General features: G+C 25.0%; 3 protein-coding genes across 9 annotated transcripts in view; 2 read left to right on the top strand and 1 right to left on the bottom strand.

The window, feature by feature from the left end:
* The window catches only part of LOC113559399 (tropomyosin), a 39,035-nt gene extending 37,782 nt beyond the window's left edge, over positions 1-1,253 (top strand). Inside the window, exon 8 of one of the 2 annotated variants that reach the window (XM_026965187.1) lies at positions 1,001-1,253. In XM_026965187.1, the coding sequence (XP_026820988.1) occupies positions 1,001-1,080 (80 nt within the window). In that variant the 3' untranslated portion in view covers positions 1,081-1,253. The remainder of the gene's footprint in view (positions 1-1,000) is intronic. The other variant, XM_026965185.2, reaches the window with a different exon arrangement.
* Positions 1,254-1,807: 554 nt separating this feature from the next.
* Positions 1,808-8,138, bottom strand: LOC113556099 (protein regulator of cytokinesis 1-like). 5 transcript variants are annotated; one of them, XM_026960842.2, is made up of 14 exons: positions 7,776-8,138; positions 6,500-6,538; positions 5,685-5,850; positions 5,516-5,614; positions 5,183-5,326; positions 4,994-5,113; positions 4,770-4,922; positions 4,531-4,695; positions 4,233-4,456; positions 4,003-4,150; positions 3,745-3,903; positions 3,545-3,673; positions 2,936-3,106; positions 1,808-2,146 (listed from the first exon to the last, which is right to left on the bottom strand). In XM_026960842.2, the coding sequence occupies exons 1-14, from the start codon at positions 7,814-7,816 to the stop codon at positions 1,898-1,900; spliced, it is 2,007 nt and encodes a 668-aa protein (XP_026816643.1). In that variant the 5' UTR covers positions 7,817-8,138; the 3' UTR covers positions 1,808-1,897. The 5 variants fall into 5 exon arrangements, with proteins under 5 accessions (XP_026816643.1, XP_026816644.1, XP_026816642.1 ...); XM_026960843.2 differs by lacking the exon at positions 7,776-8,138 and adding an exon at positions 7,664-7,765 and having other exon boundaries at positions 3,578-3,673; XM_026960841.2 differs by lacking the exon at positions 7,776-8,138 and adding an exon at positions 7,664-7,737.
* Positions 8,139-13,440: 5,302 nt separating this feature from the next.
* LOC113559187 (tropomyosin-1) lies at positions 13,441-20,116 on the top strand. 2 transcript variants are annotated; one of them, XM_026964813.1, is made up of 10 exons: positions 13,441-13,583; positions 17,407-17,543; positions 17,613-17,738; positions 17,795-17,928; positions 18,009-18,126; positions 18,189-18,259; positions 18,321-18,396; positions 18,450-18,512; positions 18,602-18,671; positions 19,686-20,116. In XM_026964813.1, the coding sequence occupies exons 2-10, from the start codon at positions 17,430-17,432 to the stop codon at positions 19,766-19,768; spliced, it is 855 nt and encodes a 284-aa protein (XP_026820614.1). In that variant the 5' UTR covers positions 13,441-13,583; positions 17,407-17,429; the 3' UTR covers positions 19,769-20,116. The 2 variants fall into 2 exon arrangements, with proteins under 2 accessions (XP_026820614.1, XP_026820615.1); XM_026964814.2 differs by lacking the exon at positions 19,686-20,116 and adding an exon at positions 18,917-19,117.
* Positions 20,117-26,028: the final 5,912 nt, after the last annotated feature.

The following is a 26,028-nucleotide window of genomic DNA, read 5'->3' as shown; positions in this document are numbered from 1 at the left end:
ATAGCAGGAATACATTAGGTAATAGACGGATCGTTAGGTAGTACAAGGTACCTATATATTCACATACAGGACATTGGTAGGTACAAAACATCTTAACATACTTTGATGAGTTCAGGTTTTTTAAAATTATAAAATAAACAAAATGTACAATTAGCCAATACATAATTACATATATTTTGTACTTAAATTGTTTTTATTTTTAAGTATAAATTAATATTCCCCACCAAAAAAAAAACCAGGAATTACGATGAATGGTCGATTTTCATTAGATACCTCCCAAAATTTTCTTTTTCAAATTAAATAATTAATATAAATTTCTAGTAGTCGAGTTAACCTAATATTTAATAACTACATTATGTATACGGTTTATATAATTTGTTCTTTGTCTTATATATACCTACGTGTTTTCTACAGTTTTCAATGTTGTACATGATAATAATATACATTTTTTTTTATTCACCGCTCATTAAATCAGGTCGTTTATAACATGACTAACTATGCAGTTAAATTAGTTAGTTAATCATAGTTTAAAATACCTTTATACTAGGTAGCTGAGTAGGTATTCCTATCAATGTATTGCATATTACGCAAAATCAAGAAGAAACTAGAAATTTATGATGATAAGACAAAGGCTTAATAAATTCTTAAAAAAATATTACGAATAAACCAAAATAAACACATAACACACAAACACACTCTTTTTTTATTAATATTTATAGGTGAATGATCATTCAAGTGTATATAATAAATTTTAAATTATAGAAGCAAAACAATAAGTGGTAAAGCTATAAAATGATCAATACTGCATTATTTAAAAATACTATACAAGAGAGGTTAACATTTGAGAAATCATCCTGTATATATAGTTGTTTACTAATAAAAAATATTTCTAAAGACATAGTTTTGCTAATACTAACAAAAACCGATGTAAATAACTAAATGTTTGTCTTTGATTACTTATTAATATGCATGTGACTAATAGTTTTATTATTTATTTTAGAAAAACTTGACACTGCCAAACAAGAGTATCGAGTTATTGCTGATCAAATTGGCCAGTCATATGATTTAGCAGCATACTAATCAAATAAAACCGTAACGCATAATAATTTAGTAATCAATTACTATTTGTATTTTTCTATTTTTAGTCAAGTATCAGCAATTAAAAAAATGCGAAATAAAATAAATAGCTTTTATATTGTCTTCACGTTGTTTTATGACTTGCATATTTTAAAAATGCTTAATATGGCATATAAATAAAACAATTTTTAATATGAGGATCACCATTTTTTTTTTTTTTTTTTTAATGTTTTACTAATATAAGAATGTTATTATCTTATAAACGTGTTTATATTTAATAATTAAATTGCATGTGTTAACATTTACCAATATTCTGATTTGTTATAATTTTAATATAAACAGTAGTATATTATGTTCTTAACAGTACACTAAATGTAAATATTTGAAGATAAAAAACAAAATATTATAATTAAAATTAAAATACAATAGTTTCAAATTTGTGTAAATGGTCTTCAATATAAAAACAATTTTTGCACATTACTTAATATATACAATTATGCAGACAATAACATTTATGTCTATTAAAACAATCAAACATTTTTAAATTATATGAAATAGCTTTTTGATTATACATTTTAATTTTTTAATAAAAATATTAATTCAACAAACAAATTATGTAATTTCTTGAAATATAGTGTTAAATACCATATATTAAATTGTAATACAAATTTACAAAATAATGTTTAAAATTTACAAACATTTATCTGGAAATTTCTTATATATAATACTGACACAATATAAATTTAAATAACAAACTATACAAGAAGACAAATTGAAAAAAAATGAACAGTTAGTTGATTAAAAAGTTTATAAATCATGGTTAAAAAATTATTGGAAGTTTATTGTTTATAGTTCGCGTTAGTTTTGTAACTGTGCGTGTATTGGGCGTCATTCTTGGTGTTGTACGTAATGGCGTTTTAGGTGTGGTTGGTATTGGAATTTGAGATCCTTTAATGGGTGTTTTCGTTAATGGTTTCCTTGGTGTAGTAAATGTTGTATTTGGTTCCCTTAATACACTTTTGGTAGTCGGACTTGTAAACAACCTATGCTTTTTGGATTCAAGATGTTCCTGAAATATTTTAAACAATTAGTATTTGGCAAGTTCATAAAGCATAAAAAGCAATCTTGCTAAATATAACTATAAGATACAATACATTATTAGCTTAACAAATTATGAACAGAGAGAAAAATGGCTGAGAATTGTGAATTTTTATTATCATTATGTAATAAACATGCAAATATAATACATAATATAAAACCGATTATAAAAGTATAATGAATTAACTTTTTAAAAATTATTCACAAAAAAATAATAACAACATGAAATGTATAAAAATTTATTTTACATAAATACCAATCATAACATTATAATTTTTTTTACATTTATACAAAAAATAACAAGAATTATCTAAGTTTATTATTAAACTAAAATATATAATTAAATATCAGATGTGAGTATCTGTTTTTCAATGTTCTTGATTTTTATTTTAGTAAATATGTAAAATTCTGCTCGTAGACTTAAAAACAAATATTTATTAATTAATTTTAGATCATTTGACTAGTAATACCACTATTGTAATTAAGCACTACAGTTTTTTTTGTGTTATGTATTATAAGTTATTGGTCAATCAATAGAAATTAAATTATTATATTGTTCATTAAACAGTATTAACAGTTTTAAAAATACTATTGAGAAAATTCAAACATAATATAAAATATACTAAAGATTAACATTATAGAAATATTTACACTTTATAATAATACTATAATTTGTTATAATGTAATAAAGCGATAGAAATTATATTCACACACAAAGAAGTAATTATGTGCGGAACGCATTATCTCACGTAATTCAAACCTGGAAGGTTGCATAGGATTCAACAGATCCATTTTCATCATTGGACCCATGAAAGGTTGGATGTGGTCTTGTTGTTGTTAAATTTACTTCATGTAGTTTAGTTGAGTTTAATGGAACTAATGTAGCCACATTATTATTATGAAAATTAAATAATTGTCTTCTTGGAGTAACCTAAAAATAAATAAATAAAACTTATATAATTATCATTTATGATGAGTAGTATAAAACAATCAATTGTACTTACACTAGGCAGAACCTCGTTTATTTGACATAGCTAAGACAATTATGCGACTCAGTGTAAAATATTTGTTTGAAATTATCAAAATATTTAATAAAAATTAATAAACAATAATCTTTTGATTCACTGCACTTTTTTTAAAAATTAAAAACTAACATTAAGACACCCGTTATTGATTTAAAGTCAGATAAATAGGTAAGTCTGATAAACGAGGTCTAACTAGTTACTTAAGAATAATATAATTGTCTTTAATAGTTATAGATAGTATATGATCAAGGTGAATATAAAATAAAAATTAAGTTTTAATTCAGAAAGAATGAATTTGAATAAAACATTTCTATATACAAATTCGTTGAGCATTATTTTGTTACCACAGCTTTATGGTCCATGCCGATTTTACGGACCTTAGAAGCTTGGTTGCTTGATGTAGCGACTATCTTCCTTTTACTGCGAGTGGCCGTCAGTGGAGTTTGAGGCTTAATTCCAGTTTGTATCTTGGACTAAAATTGAATTAATTATAGTATTATTATTAACATACTTTTATTGTTTTTATAAAAAGAGCATAAGATACCTTTGTTTGTTGCAAATTTTTTTTATTGCTCTTTAATTCATCCCATTGCCTTTCCATGAAATCAATTAATCTTTCATCTCTATAATAGAATATTTTATTTTCTCTTTGTTCATATGATTGCAATTGATTCTTTAATTCTCTTTCTACTCTTGGTAGTTCCTATATAACACATTAATGTTTTATTAAGTCTTAAAATAATAGTATTATAATTAATTGTTGGAATAGAATAAAATATATATTAAATTAAATAAAACTTACTTTTTGAATAATTTTTCTTTCTTTTTCTTCTTTTAATAATTGTCCACCTCTGTTTTGCCAAAGCCTAGCTGGATCATTCGCCTGTTCTTGCATCATAATCATTTTATTCCATAAATGTTCTCTTTCTTCAATTAAATGATAAATAGAACTAAAAATAGCATTTTATGTAGAACAATTATTAAACGTTAAAGATAATTTTTTATTATTATAAATTATTTATATTATCTTACATGTTATCATTATAAAACTTTTTAGCATTATCAACCTCAATGTCTAATATATCCATTACATCCTCATTAAACTCAGTGCTATAATACACTTGACACTGTTTTCTTTGACGATCACCAAAATGACATCTATCCCATAAATCATTTAATTCACATCGTAGTTTTTCAATAAATTGTTTGATATTTTCTTTTTTCAATGTCTCGCATCTTTCAACTTCTACTTTTAGCTAAAAAAGTAAGATAATTATATTAATTTAAGTTAAAATAGTTAGTATAAAAAGTGTAAAATTTATATAAGTACATCTTGTATAACAGTTTTGCCAAATCCTTTTTTTGTACTGACAAAATGTTCCCTATAAGAAACATCGATTTGTAAACGATCCCATAGTGAATTTAATTTGGTTCTTAATTCCATAGCCATGCATTTTTGATTTTCTGTTTGATTTTCCAAGCGTTTTATCAATTTCTGTTGGTAATAAATAAAATTAGTTAATAAATCTTTATAATTAATTATTCATAAAATTAAAATGTAAATCTTACTTGAAGTTCATCCAAGTTTGATTTTGACAGTTGAAACTGGTTTGGATCCCCTAATACCATTTTATCAAACTGTAAAATTGGTATTTCTCCTAGATCTGCTAATAACAATTCAACTTTGGTTTTTTGTTCCAAAAATGTAGACCGACGTTTAATCTAAATATTAGGTAAACCATATTATAAAATTATATTGCTGAGATATTAAAAAAAATATATAATAACAGTACTTGAGTATTTTTTAAATCTATAAGATGACTTTTGATATTTTCCAGTAGTGTTGCAGAAGGCATTTCTTTTATGGCTGAGTATTTAGGTTTTTCGTTAAGTAAATGACAAATTTGTTTTTCCTGTTCAAAATATACAATATAGATTATAGTTAAAAGGCAATGGGGTTTAAATTAGTAAGTTAAAATTACTTCTTCTTGAAGTCTATTAAGTTCTGTCATGCGTTGTTCTTTTATTTTTCTACATTCTTGTAGAGATTTATCAATATTGATTTGGACATCAATTAACGGAGTAGCATCATTGTGGTCATCGATTGAAATATGCATTTGTAGTTCCTAAATTTATATATATTTTATCAACACACTCAAAACTATATGTTAACACAATGATGACTTAATATAATAATAACAATAATGTCAACTATATTTGACATGAGATTATATAGTTTACATGAGTAAATAGGTAAATAAAAGTTTCTGACGCATATCTTGGTTTTTTCTAACAACATAATTCGAAGAACTAACCTTTTCTAAAACTTCTTTTTCTGCCAATAATTCTTCAATATCTTTTATAATATTATTTTTGTCTTTTTCAGATTCTAAAACAACTTCATCTAAAAATGACTGAAAAGTAGAACAATTAATAAAAGAAATTTAATTGAATTGTAGTTTTAAAACTTTATTTAATACTTACAGTTACATGAGCTTTTAAATGTTCATGAAGCTGGTTTATGCCGTTTTTCTTTTCATCTGAATACGTTCCATAAATAACATCTAGATTACGTTGAACTTTTAGGATTTCCTTTTTTGAATATGCACAAATTTCATCCAAAATAAGTTGTATCTTATCTGTGTCTGGACTATAAATCAAATAAAATTATTTTAAACTTAGATGATGATAATCAGGTCTTAAGAAATAATGTTATCAAAATTGTTGAAAAAAAAAAATTTGTGACATTTTTATTTAATTAAAAGATTTTATAAGAGAATTATTATTTTTTATTGAATTATTAGGAATAATATTTTTGCAATCTAACATAATTTAAATAATTTGATTAAATTATATTTATGAAGTAGTAGGAAGATACTGAGGTAACATTAAAATTTGTATACTTTTTATTTTTGGTATAGTTATTGTTTTGTTTAGAAATATTAATTCATAAACCTATCTAATTCAATACTATTATAAATTTAAAAAATAAAATATACATTTTATTTACTTATTGAAAATGTTTATATAGATTAGATATCTCTATACTTAGATTATATCATTTAAAATTTAATTAATTAATTAGTTGAATATATTATAATTTATAGATAACCTATAAAGTAAAGGTAATCATCTACTTAATTCTGGATTTCAATTTTAATAATAAATTATTGGTAAAGAGAAGAATATTATTATAAAATTATTAATAGTAATTGCGTATTTACAGATAATTATTAATTTTCATTTGAGATTAAAAATCAGGGAAGTAGGTACAATGAATATTTATTTAACAAACTTACCCCATAGAGGAATCCATTTTATGTACAATAATGCTGGAGCTAAAATAATGGACAAAACATGAGTAAAGATTAAAATTCAATAAATACATATTGTAATACTATTATACATATAATATACATAATTTAAAATAATAATAATTTCAAAAATATATTCCATAAGTGAATATAATAAATTTTAAAGAGCTTGGTTTAATCATAGCGATTGCCTGGTACAAGGAAAATAAAAGGTTTAAAATATATGCATCCTAATTGAATACCTGAAACACAATTCACTAATATTGAGGGTCAACTAAAAACTATGTTTAGCCAATATTCTCATACAGAATAAACTTCAGTTAAAAAGACTAAGTTGCTATAATAGTTGTAATCTAAATATTGACTATAGACAATAGTGTTACAACGAGGTTTACATACATTTGTAACAATCCTAAAATATTTTAAAAATAAGTAGGTACCCATATTATCCTGACTGATATAATGTTAATTCCTTTAGCGTTTCCATGTATTATTTTAAATGACGTAGTTTGCTTGATACTACATTTTACAAACATAGGTTTTGGTATCGTTTATTATACATTATGCATTAGCACTAGAATAACACTATTAATGACATGGTATTAAATGAAAATTTAATAACAAAAACTCAATAAATTTAAATATTCTGATAAGTATAACACACAGAATAATATGACAAATTTTTATATATTATTATTCATAGTATTTTTTTCGTACACATGAGTACTGAATTAATTGAAAAGTTAATATTAATAACTATAAGATAATGGTTTGTTAAATATGTGAGAAAAGGACACTAAAGCTGACAATAATGTATAGGATCATCTCGTCAACTGACATTAATTATACCATGTACAGAACACAAGATACTCGCATATTTTGCATTAATCTATTTACAGGGTAAACCAATATCGTTTAAATATCTATAAAATCATAACGTAGAAATATAACCACAGAATAGATTAAATTACATTTAACTCAAGCATAAGACAAGTTGGCGATTATTGATTAAGAGTATTAAGACGATACGCGTTGGTCTCTGGGTAAATACCAAACAGTAGTTATTAATACGCATTAGATTAGTTATTGGATAAATTATATAATTATATATAGAAAAATAAAAATTCCAACATTATTTGTGTCAATTACCGTAATATTTTTCGTATAAAATGATGTTGTGATAATCGTGCATCACGACTTTTGCGTTCCATCGAAGCACGCATACTTAGATGAGCATTTATTGTATTAGTTATGTACTTACTCGTCTTTCAACGACGGTGATCCGAACATGATGGACGACATGCTTTCTAATTTCTCGACGGCGGTACAACAAAAATGTTTGGCATCGGTGGTAGTGGTAAGTTAACCGGTTTTTTTATTACGGTAGCGAGCTGTACGACAGTTGTCGTTTAAAAAACAATAAAATATCGAATGCTGTAATACGGAATGACAGTTGCGCGTCACGAAACGATCAAAACAACAGAATGAGGAATACAGAAATTCAAAAAATCATAAACCGAGTAACCGACGATATCGGCGAATGGCGACGCACAAAAATACGAATGTACGACGTATCGTCAGTGTTGGTAGCGTTGGACGGTTATTTTTTTAACGGTTTTTGGTTACGCCGATCGCCACGGGCTAGTGTCGAGCGCTGCTATCGGAGTACAAACGTTGGTTGGCGGGCGGTCGGGCGCGTCGAACTCGGACTGTCCAGTGTCCGACTGTCGGAGCTCGGAGGTAGGGCGAGTCGGATGTACTTAGGACTTATGCTAGTAAACTAGTAAAGTCCGGTCCGGGCTTTGATGCTTTGTCAGTTCGCCACTTCGTCCTTCGAGCATGGCGAGTGCCGAGTACAAACGACTGCACAACGAATAACTCCCATGATAATTGATAATAATATACATAATATGATACGATATAGTGTGCCATCATGTTATATTATCATAGCATCAAGCATATGGCATGCTATATCGTACACCGCCAGTTTTAAGTCGTTATGTTTTTTTCACTGGGCATAACTGTGTTGATTTCTGTTGTTCAGAAGTGCACATTGCACAAGTCACAACGCGATGACTATATGTGTCACCAAGTCCCGAGCTTACGAATAAGAGGTCGTATTAGGTCATATTCTACTTTTCTACTGTCTACGAATTTAAAATAGTGGTCCATATTATTGATAGTTAACTTTCAAATACTCTATTTTTATATTATTATACGTTATACGTCGTGCCGTTGTAGACTATTATAGAGTATTTTGTATATTTTAAACCGCGATCGTGAGCTTTATGAAAGGTATACCCGCTAGGCTGTGATTTTAAGGTTTGGGTGTAACGATAAATGAAATATTTATGTTGTGAATCGTAGTCATCGGCAGATTAAAATATTCTATATTAATCTATAAAATAGATGTATTGACTTCAAGGGCCCTCTTATAAGGGTGACTTGCCGTTGCTTGACTTGGATTCACAAATTTATCATAATAATATTTATTGTCGATAATACGTGGTTAAAATTTTGTTTTTTTAATAAGCGTTTAATGTACACATTTTTAACACAGCATTTTAATATCTAATTACGCTTTAAAAAGATTCATCGTAAGTTTGTTTCACTGTAATAAAATAAAAGTTTTGTGTATAATGTAAAGTAACATACAGTTTTTATTAGCTATGCCCTATTTTGAACTTAGGTTTTCTAGGACTCCGTAGCCCATAGGCCATAACCCCAGTAATTATTAAATCCTATAGTTACGACCATGGTAAGATGTCCTTATCATAAATTATAATTCTGCAATTAATTTTAGTTACTTACTTTTTAAAAATTGATGATCACTCAGCATTCAGCAGTCACTCCAGAAAAACCAATTACGATCCAGGTTTACGGTTGATGGTTAGACATAGACAAAAAAAATAATCATAATTCAGTGATAAACATAAATAATTTATTATGAAATACATAGTTTAAACTATTGATTAATGAATAAATATGATAATGATATGTATACAATAAATTATACCATTGATATTCGATGACTGATGAGTATGATAATTATTATGATAGAGGACTAAGTATTGTAGCTTTTGCATACGTATTTGTCTTACACAACCATAAAAATTGCAGAGTATGTAAGTAATAAATGCTAAAGTACGTTATGCTAGGACATTACTAGAAAATACTACATACGTAATTTTAATTTGCATATAAATGCATATTTTGAAGTTTATTTTTGCTTCTAGAGCATAATATATTATTTCCCCTCTATTTCTCTCTTTATTTTTTGATACACATTTGAACATTCTATAAATTTTTAATTATCTTACAAATTGTATATAATTTAAAGATTGTTCAAAATGTTAAACATACCTATTATAAATATATTCATGTTTTGGCGTCTTTTTAGTATATATATTTTATAATTAAAATAATTTTAGGATTGTTAAAATTATTATGCTTGCGTGTTTTCTGAGAAACACTGGAAACTGGAGTCAGTGGCCAATTAATTTATACAAGTGACGAAAAGTGGTATTTCTAGAGGTAAATGTACAGCGGCTGCGGCATTAGTTTATTGATAATATTATATGCACGTAGAAATATTTTCAACTAGGGTCCTGACGGTAGCGGCAGCGCTATCTACCTCTGTACTTTTTAAATCTCTTAAGAACGTAGCCAAGAATATTGTTAACTTTTGTTACTGGCTAGCGCTGCCGTATAGATTTTCGTTTTAGATTTAATTTTCAGACTTCCAGCTTAACAACAATGGACGTTTAAATTATAATGTTAAATCATTCATCATTATATAATATAAAATATTTTTTACTAAAAACATAATATTATAGGGAATCAGTTATATAATATAGAATTATAGAACATTTTCAATGTTTTGTGGTCCATCGGGTGTTATTATTAAAATTCTGAAAACATCATATTTTAAATTTTTCATACTTGAAAATTATTATTTGTTCTTAAAATTTGAAGTTTTAACCATGAAAATTATGTACTTCATTATGATTAATGATTATTACTTATAAAAGTATAATATGCCGAGTGTACTTTGTTATTGAGTAGTTCAATGTAATGGATATTGGCATATTGTATTAAATTTGAATTTAATGATAAATTATTGCATGAGAAAAACGATTTTACGCTGATGGCAAGTCAGCTTTTATTTCTAAGGATATCGTAATATATACCGTCATATCGTTGACGTCTGTAAGTTATTATCCATTAATCGTTAAGCTCATCTTACACTGAAAATTTAAAATAAAATGTACGACATTTTTTAATTATTATCTGAAATATTTGGTATGACAGATAGATATTCAAAGTATTATTAATAAATATTTATTATAACTATTGATATGTATAATTATTACCTATATTTATTATATTTTGTATATATTAGTTAAGACCGTATTAGTTCATAGTTGTTATTTGTTGATACACATTAAAAAAATATAAATGATATGTTTTGTATGTTTCAATTTGTATACAATAAATTATAAATATCGAAATTTTGATAGATACTTTTTATATTTCTTCTTATGATGTTTATGAGTAAAAACTGAAACGATTTTCAATAGGTAATTTAGTATATCTATCATTACCATATGGTATATACCATATAATACAATACTAGTATAAAGACATTTTTTTAGTTTTTATTGACCGAGCAAAAAATAAAGATTGTTCAAAAAATAAATTTAGGTAATCGTAAATAATTGTTATGTGATTAGAATACTGCAGAAATCACTTGTTTTAAATAAAATATATTACATTTATTTATTCAAAATTACCACTAAATTAATATCGTTTTATTATTTGATCTTGATGAATTATTTTAAATCTAGTCTAGAGTAATACAAAACATTTTATCTTTGTAAATGTTATTATTATTTGTATAATTTTATTAGTTCATTAAATTTCTGATGGCAATTTGCCAATAATTCGTCTTGCAGGGATTACAATTCTTGGCGTCTTCTTTTTAAATTTTTTGTTTTTAACTTTGAAGTTTACACAAGCAGGCTGTTTGAATTTTTTTTAATCAATACGATCTATAACATTCTATTGCATTAATTGATTTTAAGTATTTGCTGATTAATAAATAATAAATAAAATTCTAATATTATTAATATTTAAAATGTTTAATTTATGTATATTTATTCGTCATTAAAATTAGTTATTTAAATATAAAAAACTTATGAATACAACATTTATTTTATTATTTAAGACTTATTATTAAAATATATTCAAAATTAATTGGTCATTAAACAGAATTACTAAAATTTGTAACTACTTAGTATATAGTATATATCTTGTTGCGAAAATATATTTTTAGTATAAATTTTTTTTTTTTTATTCATTTCTCAAAATTATTTAAGATAACTTTTTAAATGTATCCAAACAAACTTAATGAAATTGTTTGGCTGAAAATAGACGAAAATTCTTCGAAAGAAATATTAAATTACTAATATTTTTAATATCGGATTTAAATATTTTAAATAGCTTTATGTCCAAGTTATGCGTCTTGTTGTCTAAGAAGTGACAACATCATTATGTTAAAATGATGTATTTTTGAGGTAGATACACCACCTCAAGTTGTAATACTTAAAAAATATATAAATGCTATAAGTATAACAGAAGTTGCGTCGTATAATCATAAGTGTAATGAATATACGGGTGGTACTTATTCGGAGTCTGTGAGGTCTAAATCATGCTAAGTATTATTGTATATTTTTTATTTTAAAACCCCAACATTGCTGCTGTTTTACTGTTACTAAGAAAAACAGTCGAACACTCTATTGCTTTAAGTTTATATTGATAGTTGATACCTTTATGGTATTATATTATTAATAATATTGGAACCTAAGTATATTATTAGTTTATAGAATTTATACTTTATCATAATATACAAACAAAAAATATAATTTATTTTATGTTAACGGAATAGAACAATTGAAAAAAATTATGTTTTATTTACTTATTAACTGACATAATATATTAAACTAAATTAAATCATATGTAGGTGAATTAATTAATTATTAGGCTTATAACAACTATTCCAAATAACTTAATGATATGTATACAAAATTTCAGGTGTATACATCAATTTTTTTTTTGAAAATTAATAGTACTTAGCCTACTCTCCCATAGGGTCATACATAAGATGTATTAATAAATGTTAACAAATCTGTAAATAATTGCTTACGTAAATGTTTATTGTGTAATCATTAATATTTATACTATAAATATATTATTATAAATGCAGTGTGAAGAATAATGTACCCACAAGATTAATGTTTGATAGAATAGAATACAATTTAAACTTTTATTTAACAATTCAAATATACCTAAATGTTATTAATGGATATTAAATTTTTAAATAAATGGAACAAAATTTCAATATGAAATGTTTATAATTTGAAAAAGAATGTGTTTACTTCTCTTTTCTTTAAAAATAATATGGCTTTTCAATAACCTAGTTTTAAGCCTTAAAGGTCAAATTAGTTTATAGAAATAGACATTTTATAGAATATAGGATAATATAAATCGGAATTTTCTTCCTTGTTTTAGTTAATGGGTCAGTAAAATATCACTTTGTTAATCAATTTGAATGAAAATAAGGTACATTCATAATTAACTATTTTAATATGACATTTGAGAATAGTTTTTGATAGAATACAACGATTTGTTAAATTTTATTTAAAAAAATGTATGCTAATTTTTAAGACAATTATCAAGATTCGGGATGTGTACCTATTACATTATTTTAACTTTTTTACATTTTAAGTCAACACTGTTGATACGGATATACTTTTACCCTGTTTAGTACAGCTATATAAAGCTCACTGGTTTTATAGATCACTTTACTAAAAGGTCTCTCCTAGTTCGTCACTACATTCCTATTTTTTTCAAATCCCCACCAGTAAAAACCCCATGGTGGGGCGTATCTGTGGTGGGAGAAGGGAACACAGTACAGATTTGGAATTACACATATAGAACAACAACAGTCCAGGATCAGCTGCTATCGCTGTCAGTGGTGCCTTTCAGATTTGGTTTATTTTATTTGGAGGTAATTATATATGTTTCTTACTTTATTTAGAAATAATTACGTATTATATACATGTAAATAATAATTAATATTGATACAAATATTCACACAAAATAACATTTTATTTATTATTATTATTAATTTTCAAATATTATCTTTTTACAATTTAAGTGAACAAATTCGTATTTTAAATGTAGGGATTTCATTACATTTCTACAATATTGTAAGTTATAGTTTAATTTAGTTTTTTAGTAAAATGTATAAAATGTATTGTAAACATATGTTTTTCTGAAGACTTAAAATATTTTATAATTTAAAGGTTTGGCATTATTGAATAGGTATCTATCAACGTTTAAATAGGTTAATTTAAAATTATTTTTAATATTTTAGATTAGTATTTATAATTAATGGTTAGGTTAAAATGAAATAGGTGTCTAACTATTAAACTTATAAGAGTTTATTTTATCTATAATAAAACCGTGTAATAGTTAAAACGTTATTAATAGTTTAATATTATTTGAATTTATATTATATTGTTGACTTCATTTATTAAACATTTTAATTTTATGCAATATGAAACATTATTTCACCAAGCATTTCCAGCTTTCTGGTTGCCCAAATATGCGAATATAGGTAGTTTAATTTTGTCACAAAGCGTGGGCTTGTGCAAAACTACAGTATGTTCTTGAAATACTTCTATATTTAAGATTTGGCGTTGAAATGTTAACATTAATAATTATTGTAACACGATACGATGATAAGATACTATTAACTTTATAAATATTAATTAATTCTGATTATTAACTTAAATAATATTTATAATTTAAAAAATAATATAAAAAGCGATTGGTTTAATAGTATTTTAAAACTAACGAGTTTAAAGTAAATTGGAAATCAAAAAATGTATTTGAATAATCTAGTTTTTGATTTTTCTTAGTTTTGTGTTTTTATTTAATTTTTAATTCAGTTTTATAACCATGATAAAAACTGTCGTAAATTAGTTATTGACATTAATTATTGTTGCGTTAAATTCATGATGATTGATTCATGTGATTTGTGTTTTAATTATCGTGTTATTAAAATTAAAATAAATTTAGCAACTAAAATTTAACAACTAGTGGGGGTGGTGAGGTGTTTGGTCGGAATTTGGGTCGGTTGAGTGCATACCGCAACGGCGGCGTACAACTATTTTTAAACGTCCGCTGCGTGGTGCCGCGCGGTGGTATCGGTTTACTCACTGTAAATGGCGGGTACCAGACTACTTTATTTTTTATTTTATACTTCGGCATTAGCAACTTTGCTATTTTTGTCCAATTCCACGGAAGCCTATTTTCTTTCAAAATAGATAATAGCAGAAAATAAGAAGGATGTGTGCGACCATTACCTTTCTAAATTACCCCTGGATACTCTTTTACAATATTATCGTTAATTAAACATTTTAAATATTTTTTATTTTTCAAGATCATACATTATTACATTAAACATCGGTTTTATACAAGTTGCGCATAGTTGGCGAAAATTATGCATTTTACATAGATACATTTTTTTTTCTATAAGATTTTCAAATATAAATTATAAAAGTGGATATAATTAGTTATTGTTTATCAATAATTAAATGCCATCATTTAATTTTGAATTAACTAACATTTATTTTAAAATAATCAAAATAAATTTTTTTTAGTTTCTAATATACAATAAACAATACACCTTATACCTACTTATACTTTATATTATACTGTTTGTAGTTTTAAAATTAACAATATAATTATTTTAAAAATTAACAGAAAATCATAAATAATTGCCAAAATGATTAGAAAATTAAGTATATTTAATATAAATTATAATTTTTAGTTATTATTGTCCTATGATCAATTTATATATTAGGTATATTTATTATTTAAGAACTTAATATACTAAGTAGTATATAATAGTTTGTTAGATATATAATGATTTTGTGATTGGTAGGCATCTACCTAAATTTTCCTTTTTAAAATCTTTTATACTGATAAATAAGCAATACGGTGATAAGAGTTGTAAAATTTCACGTTACTCAAACCATTATGGATTAGAGATATAATATAAAATAAATTAAAAATAACGTTTTTTAAAATTAATTCTTTAAGCTCCAGTTGTATATATTTTAGTAGTATATATTTTTTATAATGATTATTAATTTTTTCTTAATATTTAAATTATATTAAACAAATCAGTATGCTTCAAAAAATCTTATTTTACTCATATCTCTGACTGATGGTCTTTGGGCTTCTTATGGTTGATCAAAATATTGTTTTGTTTTCTTGTTTTTTATATTGACGACATTAAGTTAATATAATATATTTTATTGTTATTTGTGTTCCGCGCATATTGAACCTTAAGTAGATTATTTGGTGGTAATTATTAAGGAAATTGTATACGGATATAGATTAAAAAATGTAATCTTTAAGAAGTATTAAAGAATATATTTGATATTTGTTTTTATTAAATTTTAAATATACGTTCTAAACACCATTAATATTATAACTATGTCTATGTATAATGCATTATTTCCATAAGCGTTTAAAAAATTGATTTAAATGTTTGGTTAAATTATAAGACTTACTATATTATAAATGGAGTTGAAAATAAGTATTATTTTTAACTTAATTCTAAAAATAAAAAACGATTATCTTTCAAAAATAACTTGACCTATTAAGTGTTTAAATAAGATAATGGGTTATGCATAAATACAAACCTAGGTACCTGATATATTAAAACTTATTTAATTTAATTTAATTATTTAGTAAGCAATATAATGTACGTATAATATTAAATGTGAATAAATATTTTATTTTGCTTCAATTTTGTTATGTACAAAGTGATGTCACCTAGGTAACCTTTTTTTTGAATAACTATGTTATTCAAAATCTGATGTTTGGCATTTTTATTTATACTTTATATTATATAAATTAAATTATAAATTATATTATGTTATATTTTTAACTACTAGAGATTATTTGTAGTTCTTAAGTAGTGTTTAATGGAGATTTAAATTTATATTTTTTAAATGAAAACCTCCCTTTTAAACGGTAAATTATTAAGCAGATAATTTTCTAAAAATGTTGACTATCAAAATCAAAATTCGAACAAATAGTTTTTGAGTAATTTAACATTGCATATTAAGAATAATAGGTCCATGATACGATAGGTTTAGAAGATATTGGGACTTTAATAATTTATATTATTCCATCAATATTTATAAATAATAAACATTTTCTATGTATAATAATAATAATAATACTGTATCCTACATTATTTATATTTTATATTTTTGTAAAACCATTTTTAAGGAATTTTATTCTTAATATAAATATTTTAATAACTAAAAAACAACTTATTCGAATTTTGAATTAGATACCTATATCAAAATGTTTATTATAGATTATTTAGTGGATAATTTACAGAAAAAGGGGGTCTCATATGAAAATTAGTAGGTTGTTTGTTACAGTCATACAACACTCTTTAAATAGTATAAAAAATTATAATAATCTTTATTTAAATAAACTATTATTTTTAAATGAAAATGAGAGTAATCATGTTTGGTTAGTTATCCTATATATTAATTATATAGATAAAACAACATTTATGAAAAGTATTTTCAAACTATTGAATTTACTGTTGTAATTATTAATTATTGTTATAAATTAACCTATAGTTTTTGACTCCTTTTTATCTGTTTCATTTCTTAAATTGAAGTTAGTTTATGTAATTTTAGAATAAAAAATATGTTAAAATACAGTATTTTATGAATATGTCATATTATATAGTATTTAAATTTTAGTAAACTATTATTATTATTTTGGATTAGCGGGGTAGACAAAAAACTTCAAAATGGACGCTATCAAGAAGAAGATGCAGGCGATGAAGATGGAGAAGGATAGTGCCATGGACAAGGCCGACACTTGTGAAGGCCAGTCCAAGGATGCTAACCTTCGTGCAGATAAAGTAATTACGATAAATATTTTAAGTAAGCAATGTGTAACATATATAAAAACAAACATTGTTTTCAATTAGGTAAATGAAGATGTCAGAGATTGTCAAAAGAAATTGACTCAGGTAGAAAGTGATCTGGACACTAACAAGAATAAGTTGGAAGAGGCCATCAAGCAGTTAGAGGATAGAGAAAAGGCACTTACTGCGGTAAGTTAAGAATAACTATTATTATATAAGATTTTTTAACATGCATTTATTTATAGGCTGAAAGCGAAGTGGCCGCTTTGAACAGGAAAGTCCAGATGATTGAAGAAGACCTTGAAAGATCCGAGGAGAGGTCTCAAGCTGCTGCATCAAAATTGGCTGAAGCTTCTCAAGCAGCTGACGAATCTCAACGGTAAGTGGATTATGCATTAATTCATTTTTACGTTGTATTCATAATTTTGTACGTTAATTTTATACAAATCATGTTTTTAGTATGTGCAAAGTACTCGAAAACCGTAGTCAGCAAGACGAGGAACGTATGGACCAGTTGACTAACCAATTAAAGGAAGCTCGTCTCTTAGCTGAAGATGCTGATGGAAAATCTGATGAAGTAATAAACAAATAATAACGTAATGAATCAGAAACTGTATTTATATAAATATTAAATTTAAGGTTTCGAGGAAACTTGCTTTCGTTGAAGATGAACTTGAAGTAGCAGAGGATCGTGTGAAATCTGGTGATTCGTAAGTACAATTTTTAATGCATACATATAACAAACGGTATTATTGAAATTTTAATTTATAGAAAAATCATGGAGTTGGAAGAAGAATTGAAAGTTGTCGGAAACAGTTTGAAATCATTGGAAGTTTCCGAAGAAAAGGTAATTTGTGTAAAAATATTAAGATCGTAAAAAGATAATAATTTTATTTTTAGGCCAATCAACGAGTGGAAGAGTACAAGCATCAAATCAAACAGCTCACTGTAAAATTAAAGGAGGTAAACTTTTAAGTTTATATAAATATTATAATTTATTAAATCTCATAACTAAAATTCTTAAATAATATATTGTTTTTTTTTTATTTCAGGCTGAAGCTCGTGCTGAATTTGCCGAAAAGACCGTTAAGAAATTGCAGAAAGAAGTTGACAGACTTGAAGGTAAGTCACGCGATTTGATTTTCATGAATAATAAATTTATGCAAAATGTTATATTCATATTATATTGTTATAGTACAATATTATTATATTTATTAGTCTAGCTCAACGAAATATGTGCAGCTATATACTTACGCTTTGTTAGTGTTCTTTTTTCTTTTTAATAGCTTAACATTTAGTCGAAGGGGCTTTGTTTATCAATAGGTTATTTACGCGTTTGTTTTGTACAATAATGTGTTGTTTTTCAGATGATCTCTTCAAAGAGAAAGAAAAATCCAAAGAAATCACGGATGACTTGGATTCGACATTTGCTGAACTCACTGGCTACTAACCATATACAAATTCTGCATAGCCTTCACTTGTTTTCTTCTTGTTTTTATGTTCGAGTTTTGTCATAAACCAATGTAGCTTTTTGTTAAATAATGCTTTTTTTATTTTTTTTTTTTCATTTAATTTGCTTATTTTTCGTTATAATATGTTTTGTCTCCAGTTGTTGCTGTACAAATTCGCTTCTATAACTGCCAGGTACAATAATAGTTTTAATATATAATACATATATATATATATAAAAAAAAACATTGATGCATGTTATTAAATATATGAGTTGAGCTCTTTTATATTTTGTAAATAACTAAATTGTTTGATTATTAATGCAGTCATTAATGCAGTCAGTTCTTATACGATGTTCAAATATTTGTTGTTTGTACTTTCTTCAATATTTTTTCCCGAGAAAACATTTACAATTTTATAAAATTATGATCATAAAACATGTTTATTAGTTTTTGAATATTACATTTTTCCTTTCTTCAATGTTTTTTTTTAAATAAATATTTTTTAAAAAACCTGAATAATCTTGTTTTTACCACATTTTTTTTATATGAGGTATAAAAAGAACATTTACTATATTATATTTTTGAAATTTTATTTTTACGATTGAACTCAAATTTTCAATTTGTTACTATGTTTATTTAAGATAATTCTTTACCTTTCTACAATGGAAATTTTATTATTTTTCAGATGAACTCGGCCTTAACAAAGACAGATATAAGTCTTTGGCTGACGAGATGGATTCCACGTTTGCTGAATTGGCTGGATATTAACCTTCTAGACTTGGTCACATTTTCGAAGGAATTTACATTTAAAGTAAATAATTACCTAATGATTTTATCAAATAATATTACCATCATCAATTCTATTAATAAATCAAAAGAATATTACATTAAATTATTACTGTTAGATTATTTATTGTTTGAACCAGTGTATACATAGGTATATATCATATATATAAATGTATTACGTGTGAACATATTAACCAATTAACAATTTAAACTTTACAATTTTATCTGTATTCTAGCTTTATTATTATAGCATTAATGTACAATAATTATCTAGTCTTATGTTTTAAGTCACCTAGCCTTTATGACATATTATAATATTTTTATCAGATATGTACACATTATGTCTTAAATTTTTCATTGGATTAATTTATAAACAATACATACTTATAAATATACATAGGTGTTCTGTATATATATATATACTTTGAAACGAGAAATATTTGTACATTGATCCATAATAAATTAACTTCTTACGTATATATATATATATATTGAACATCTGTATGTATATAAACATAATATGTACAAAATATTATTATTTAGGTTAATTTATTATTTAAATTATTATTAAGTAAAATTTATTCGTTATAGGCTTATAAACAAAGTATCTATGGTTATATTTAATAATTATAAACGTTAATTGTTAAGAAATATAAATCATAATATTATTTTACAAGGTAGGTGATTTTGATGATTAATATCTTTATTTCAATGACAAATATTAAATACTTTAACTTACTTTAGTTAATAATTGGAAAACTGATAACGCATGTTTTTTGATGAACAGTTTGTTAGTATCTAACTCTGTCATGTACTTAATAATATTATTAATTTTATGAACATTATTCATGTAAATAAAAAATGAATACGAGTCAAGCTAGTCATATAGAAACAAATGTTGGATTCAACACGTTAGTAAATAAATTCATATTTAGACGTTTGAATTTAACATGCGTTTATTAATTTGTTTAAAATATTGTATTGTTGTTTTTTTTTTCATAGACATTTAGTTTCTTTAATTAATACATTTGAGTGAATAAATATGTTTTTTGATTGTTGGATAAGAGTGATTTTTGTTGTACAATCATTAGCTCACTTTGGCTGCTAACCAAGTATTATTGCTATATGAATATAATACAATATTATTCAGCGGTGTTTTTATCTACTAGGTGCTGGTAATTTTTATCATACATTTATACTATTGCATATATTATTTTCATATAGATAATTATAATATTATATAGTGCAATTGAGCTTGTAAATTAAATATTTAGCCTAAATTGTGACTGTTTATTATTATTTTTTATTTATAAATTTACTATTTCAAATTACTAATGACAGTAGCTTAAAGCTTCGCACATTATGCTATTATATTTAAATAGTTTCAGTATAAAAGTAACATTTACAACTATTTTTATGAATCACAAATAAAATATGTTTATTAGACTTTTGGTCATACAGTGGTAACTTTACTGGCATGAAAGGGGAGGGGTGTGGATACTATACAAATGATTACTATAATATATACCTTCGATTTACTGTGCACGATTTATAGTTTTATTAGTTTTAATTATTTTAAACTTCAGAGATTGAATATAATATCATCATGGTTTAAGGTAATTTTCGTAATTAATTGGTGTGTAGCGTACTGTATTTTAATAGATGCCTATTATTTAGATTTTACATTTATGTAACTGGCTGTTAACTATATAGGTATATGATATATAAATATATGTAACACAACAATTTATTTATAACACCAATAGAAATAAAAGTCATCAAAACGGTTATTGATGTGCAATAATATGATAAGTTATGACATTGACGTATACTTACCTATTTACATTTTCTGTATAAATATAATACAACTACCTCGTTTACCTTTCCTATAATTTGATGCAGTAGCAGATGATTACATAAAATGTAGTTGACTTGTCCTACCTTCGTGAGCAATTTTTTTTTTGTCAATCTTGTAAGTTACAGATATTGGATTGCAAGTAATGTGGGAACAGCAACGGTATACATACGGTAGTATGATACATTCGTATGCACTCGTATGCATCAATTTATAATGAAAAAAAAAAATTCAGGTATAAACAATAAAAACATGTTTCAGGGCTCCAGCCCTCAATTATGTAAGAATTTATAGGTACAAAATATAATATTTTATTTTACGATCAGTTTTTTCATTGCGTGTTTTTTATTTAATGAAACAGTTAAAACTATTTTATTATTTCCAAAAATAACTTACTCAATATTTTAACACGTTGATTTATTATAGTTACATTAAGCATGCACAAAATTGAGTTAGGTGCCTAACCATGTTAAGGAAGTATCACCACTGGATGACTTATTCAATCAAGCGATATTTCATTGTCATATTATTATATCTTTGTCTTTAGGGTTACTATATATCTAAAAAAAAAAATAAACGATTCAAAGTATATCTTAAATATAGAGCTGCATTTTTTTACTAACGAATTAAATTCTAACAACTATTCTGATGAATTAGATTAAAATACATTTATTTATTATTTATTTATCAAAAATGTTATCTAATATTGCTAATATGAGTGTTCTGACATATATTTTAGTAGCTTGCTTATTTTTAGGTAGTATAACCTTGGTTATACATTGAGCTAAAAATATCAAAGTTAATATGAGATATTTAAGGTTATCAACAAATTGAATTAAATAAATTATAAGAAAACAATAATGAGGCGAGTTTATACATTGAGTTTTCTTTCCACTGACTGATATGTAAATTGTGGAATTATAATAATACGATCGTGTAAATTAGTATTTGAACAAAAATGATTTTTATAAGTGACTTGTTTAAATTCTGCAGTTACCTGAAAGTAAGACTGTGATTGGCACAAATGAAAATGGATATTAAACGTGTAAACTAATATTTAATGTTCGTTCAAGTATTCAAAAGTAAGTATAGGTAGTTGTAAAGTACAACAATGATAAAACTGAACGTGTAAACCCACCTTTATAATGTTATTATCTACGAATGAAAAGCTTTAAAGTACTCAAATATCATATTTCTCATCATGTTACTTCTCAAGTCGTCTGTTGTTTGTTGCCATGACAAGTTTGTATGTTTATTTTTTGTATATATTTGTCGTTTCATTATACATGTGTATATGTATTGTACTGTTACATATAGACTTTTAATACAAGAATATATCAGATTATGAACTTGTTACACGTACTACCTACTTGAAACGACGTGTTATACATTCTGTAGAGATTAATGATATTATATTATAATCAATTTTTCTGTTGACAGAAAAAAATGATAGGAATTATTTTTCCGTTTCATATGTATTACTAAAGTAGTTTCAGAATTGCAATTATAGGGGTTGAGAGAAGTAAATAATGTGGATTGTCTTTTATTTTGTCATTAAATATAAATGTATAAATTACATATACGATACGAGTATTGAATTGGTATAAAAAACAAACGCTTATTGATTAACAATAATTAATTTTTTATTTTAAGATGTCTTAACTTTTTTACTTGTGGATAGTTGATTCATACATGTGTAAGGACACTTCATTGTTGAGTTGGAACTTTGACCTTGCGATATTTTGTAAGCATGTTCATAGGTAAGTGTACTATATTGACATTGTGTACGTTCACAGATAAGTTTACTACCTGGACATTGTTTTGTGTAGATTTTTTCTGGTTTGTAGCGTACCGATGAAAGTTTAATAAATTCGTCTGCGAATCTTGGTGGTTTGTTAATGATATTTTCAGAACAATTAGTTGTGCCACTGACGTTATTTTTTAATTTATTCAATGTACTTATCGAACTGTTTGTAGGTTGACGTTTACCAACAACGTTCAGTTAAATTAATTTTTTTTAATATCAGTCTTAGCACTGTAATAAAATATTAAAATGTTAAATTCTAATATTAAAGTAAAAACATAAAACGATCTAAAATTGTTTTCTTGACTTACTGATATATATATATATATATATATAAATGTATAACCTATGAGTTGATGATTGATTAATTTAATCAACTTTGTTTTGAAAAACACGAACATCGAATTTATTTATATTTTTAACAATAACGTGTATATACATCATAATATTATGTACCTATATAAGTTTTAAATTTTAATTGTTTTCAGCCAATTACAATTTATAACATAAATTATGTTTAATTTAATTGCCAAATGTATGATGATCTTATTTCCTAAAGTAAAATTAGTTATTGGCTGGCAGATTTTCATAACTCATAAAAAACTATTGAAATGAATGAATATTAAGTTTATAATCTATGATAATATAAGCTTAGTTGAAAAAAATAGCATAAGTAAACCTCGCTTCACTCTTAATATAAAATATTTACTCTATTTTAATTAACATTTGAAATACACATTCTAATGATTTTCAATCAACAATATAATATATATACAATTTCGAATTAATAATATAAAGCAAGTTACATTTTAAATTTAATTATAGATATGCGTTTTTATTTTTCATCCTTTATTTTAATTAAATTAGCTAAGCTAATTGTTAAAATACTATTGAAAACGTAAAATACTTCATAATTAATTTCCTATTATTCCCTCCTCCATGTACACATGTGCTTTAGTTTAGTTATGTACATAGTTCATACATTATAGATAAATATAATACATTAATAATATGAAAAGGATTATTATTTTTATTATTATATATTTATATGTTTATTACAGTACTGAAACACACACACACACACACAAACATATATATAGGTTTATATAGATAGAGACCATAGGTACTTTTTATATATCAGTGGGGCGGCGGCTCCCGCATAAGCTCCATCGTACCCCCCACGAAGAAATGTTTTTTTTGTTTACGTTTTCTTTCTTAATATCGTGCATTGGGTTATAAAGACTTTCAGTTTGAGAACAAAATGGAAAAATACTATATTTAATTATCTATTGTATGATACGAAATCTGTGGAGAAAAATAAATTATTATTTTTACTTTGTTGGGCACATTAGTGAACGTCAGTAAAGTTTAGCGTGTACCACGCGTGTCAATATAATATGATTCTATGATAATATTACATTAAATACAAATTATAATATTAAAACCATGGCAGAATTGTGGGATCGAAATTTGTTTTACGAGTGTGAATGAGTAATGTGGCTAACGCTTGGGAATTTGAGACTTTAATAACTGACAGAGTATAAATTTGTAAACTCTGTAAGTATAATATTGTTATGAACTCTAGGTTTTTAAGTTGTAATAGAGTACCTAATAGACAATATAAAGTATATTGGACATCATACTTTTGTTCATGGGATATTGAATTTTAGAAACCAAGGGTTTTATCAATTCTAAGAATTGTTATACTTTATGTATTAATGTATAATCTTTTAAGTGAAATAAAAATTATTAATCTTATTGATGAAAAGTAACTAGTAAGAGCATTTTCATTTACTAACTTAGTATTAATAATTAATAGAATGATTACCGATTGGCTTTGGAATTCAAAAATAAAATTCTCGCAAGTAGGTCGTAGGATCCATTACAATCTTTAGTATTACCTATATAAAAAAATTACATTAAATCTAATTCAAATCTGTAAGAGGTCGGTTGTTAATGGTTACAATCAAGACAGTACATATTACACAGTTAACGAGAAACAACCTGTTGACGGCAGTAATTTCACTTCGAAAAAAAAAAGAACCTTCGAAAACTATCTTTTATTGACAAATCAATTATAATAGTTTTTAGTGTTTTGAGTTTAGAACTAATTACCGTAAAATAAACTTTAAACGTTTATTAAACAAAATGTTGACAATAAATTTTGGTTAAGTTTGCATTATATTTTCATGCCTTAGGAAACTGTTATGAATTATTAACTAAAAATTAATTAGAAATTGTTCATGTTATTCTAATGTATTTTTATCAAACATATTAGTTTAAAACGAAGTGAAAGATGTGTTAATGAAGTATTGTTGATAGTGTACGACTTAAAAAAGCTCTAGCAATAATACATTCTGTTATTGTTTTGTGAAACACACTTTGTATACGATAAATCCACAATTCTGCTATAATGACCGGTTGACTGTTGGTGATATATTACATTGAATATACTCGTACAATATTTCAGTATGGATTTCTATAATTTCTAACGCTTTACAAAAAAATCAATAAATTTATTGCGCGTCATATTAGCAACACCATTTAAAACCATATTTTTCCTGCCTTGCGCACATTACGTGT

Source organism: Rhopalosiphum maidis, chromosome 4 (genome assembly GCF_003676215.2).
Source record: "Rhopalosiphum maidis isolate BTI-1 chromosome 4, ASM367621v3, whole genome shotgun sequence".
In the NCBI taxonomy this organism is placed as follows: domain Eukaryota; kingdom Metazoa; phylum Arthropoda; class Insecta; order Hemiptera; family Aphididae; genus Rhopalosiphum; species Rhopalosiphum maidis.
The sequence above is the reverse complement of the archived record's forward strand: the minus strand, read 5'-3'. Positions and strand labels throughout refer to the sequence as shown.

Coding starts and splice junctions, on each gene's coding strand:
- LOC113559187 (XM_026964813.1), top strand. CDS start 17,430: ATGGACGCTATCAAGAAGAAGATGCAGGCGATGAAGATGGAGAAGGAT. Junction 18,127..18,188: donor CTGATGGAAAATCTGATGAA/GTAATAAACAAA, acceptor ATTAAATTTAAG/GTTTCGAGGAAACTTGCTTT. Junction 18,672..19,685: donor AGAAGTTGACAGACTTGAAG/GTAAGTCACGCG, acceptor ATTATTTTTCAG/ATGAACTCGGCCTTAACAAA.
- LOC113556099 (XM_026960841.2), bottom strand. CDS start 7,737: ATGCGTGCTTCGATGGAACGCAAAAGTCGTGATGCACGATTATCACAA. Junction 4,696..4,769: donor CAAACTTGGATGAACTTCAA/GTAAGATTTACA, acceptor TATTACCAACAG/AAATTGATAAAACGCTTGGA. Junction 3,107..3,544: donor GCATGGACCATAAAGCTGTG/GTAACAAAATAA, acceptor ATTTATTTTTAG/GTTACTCCAAGAAGACAATT.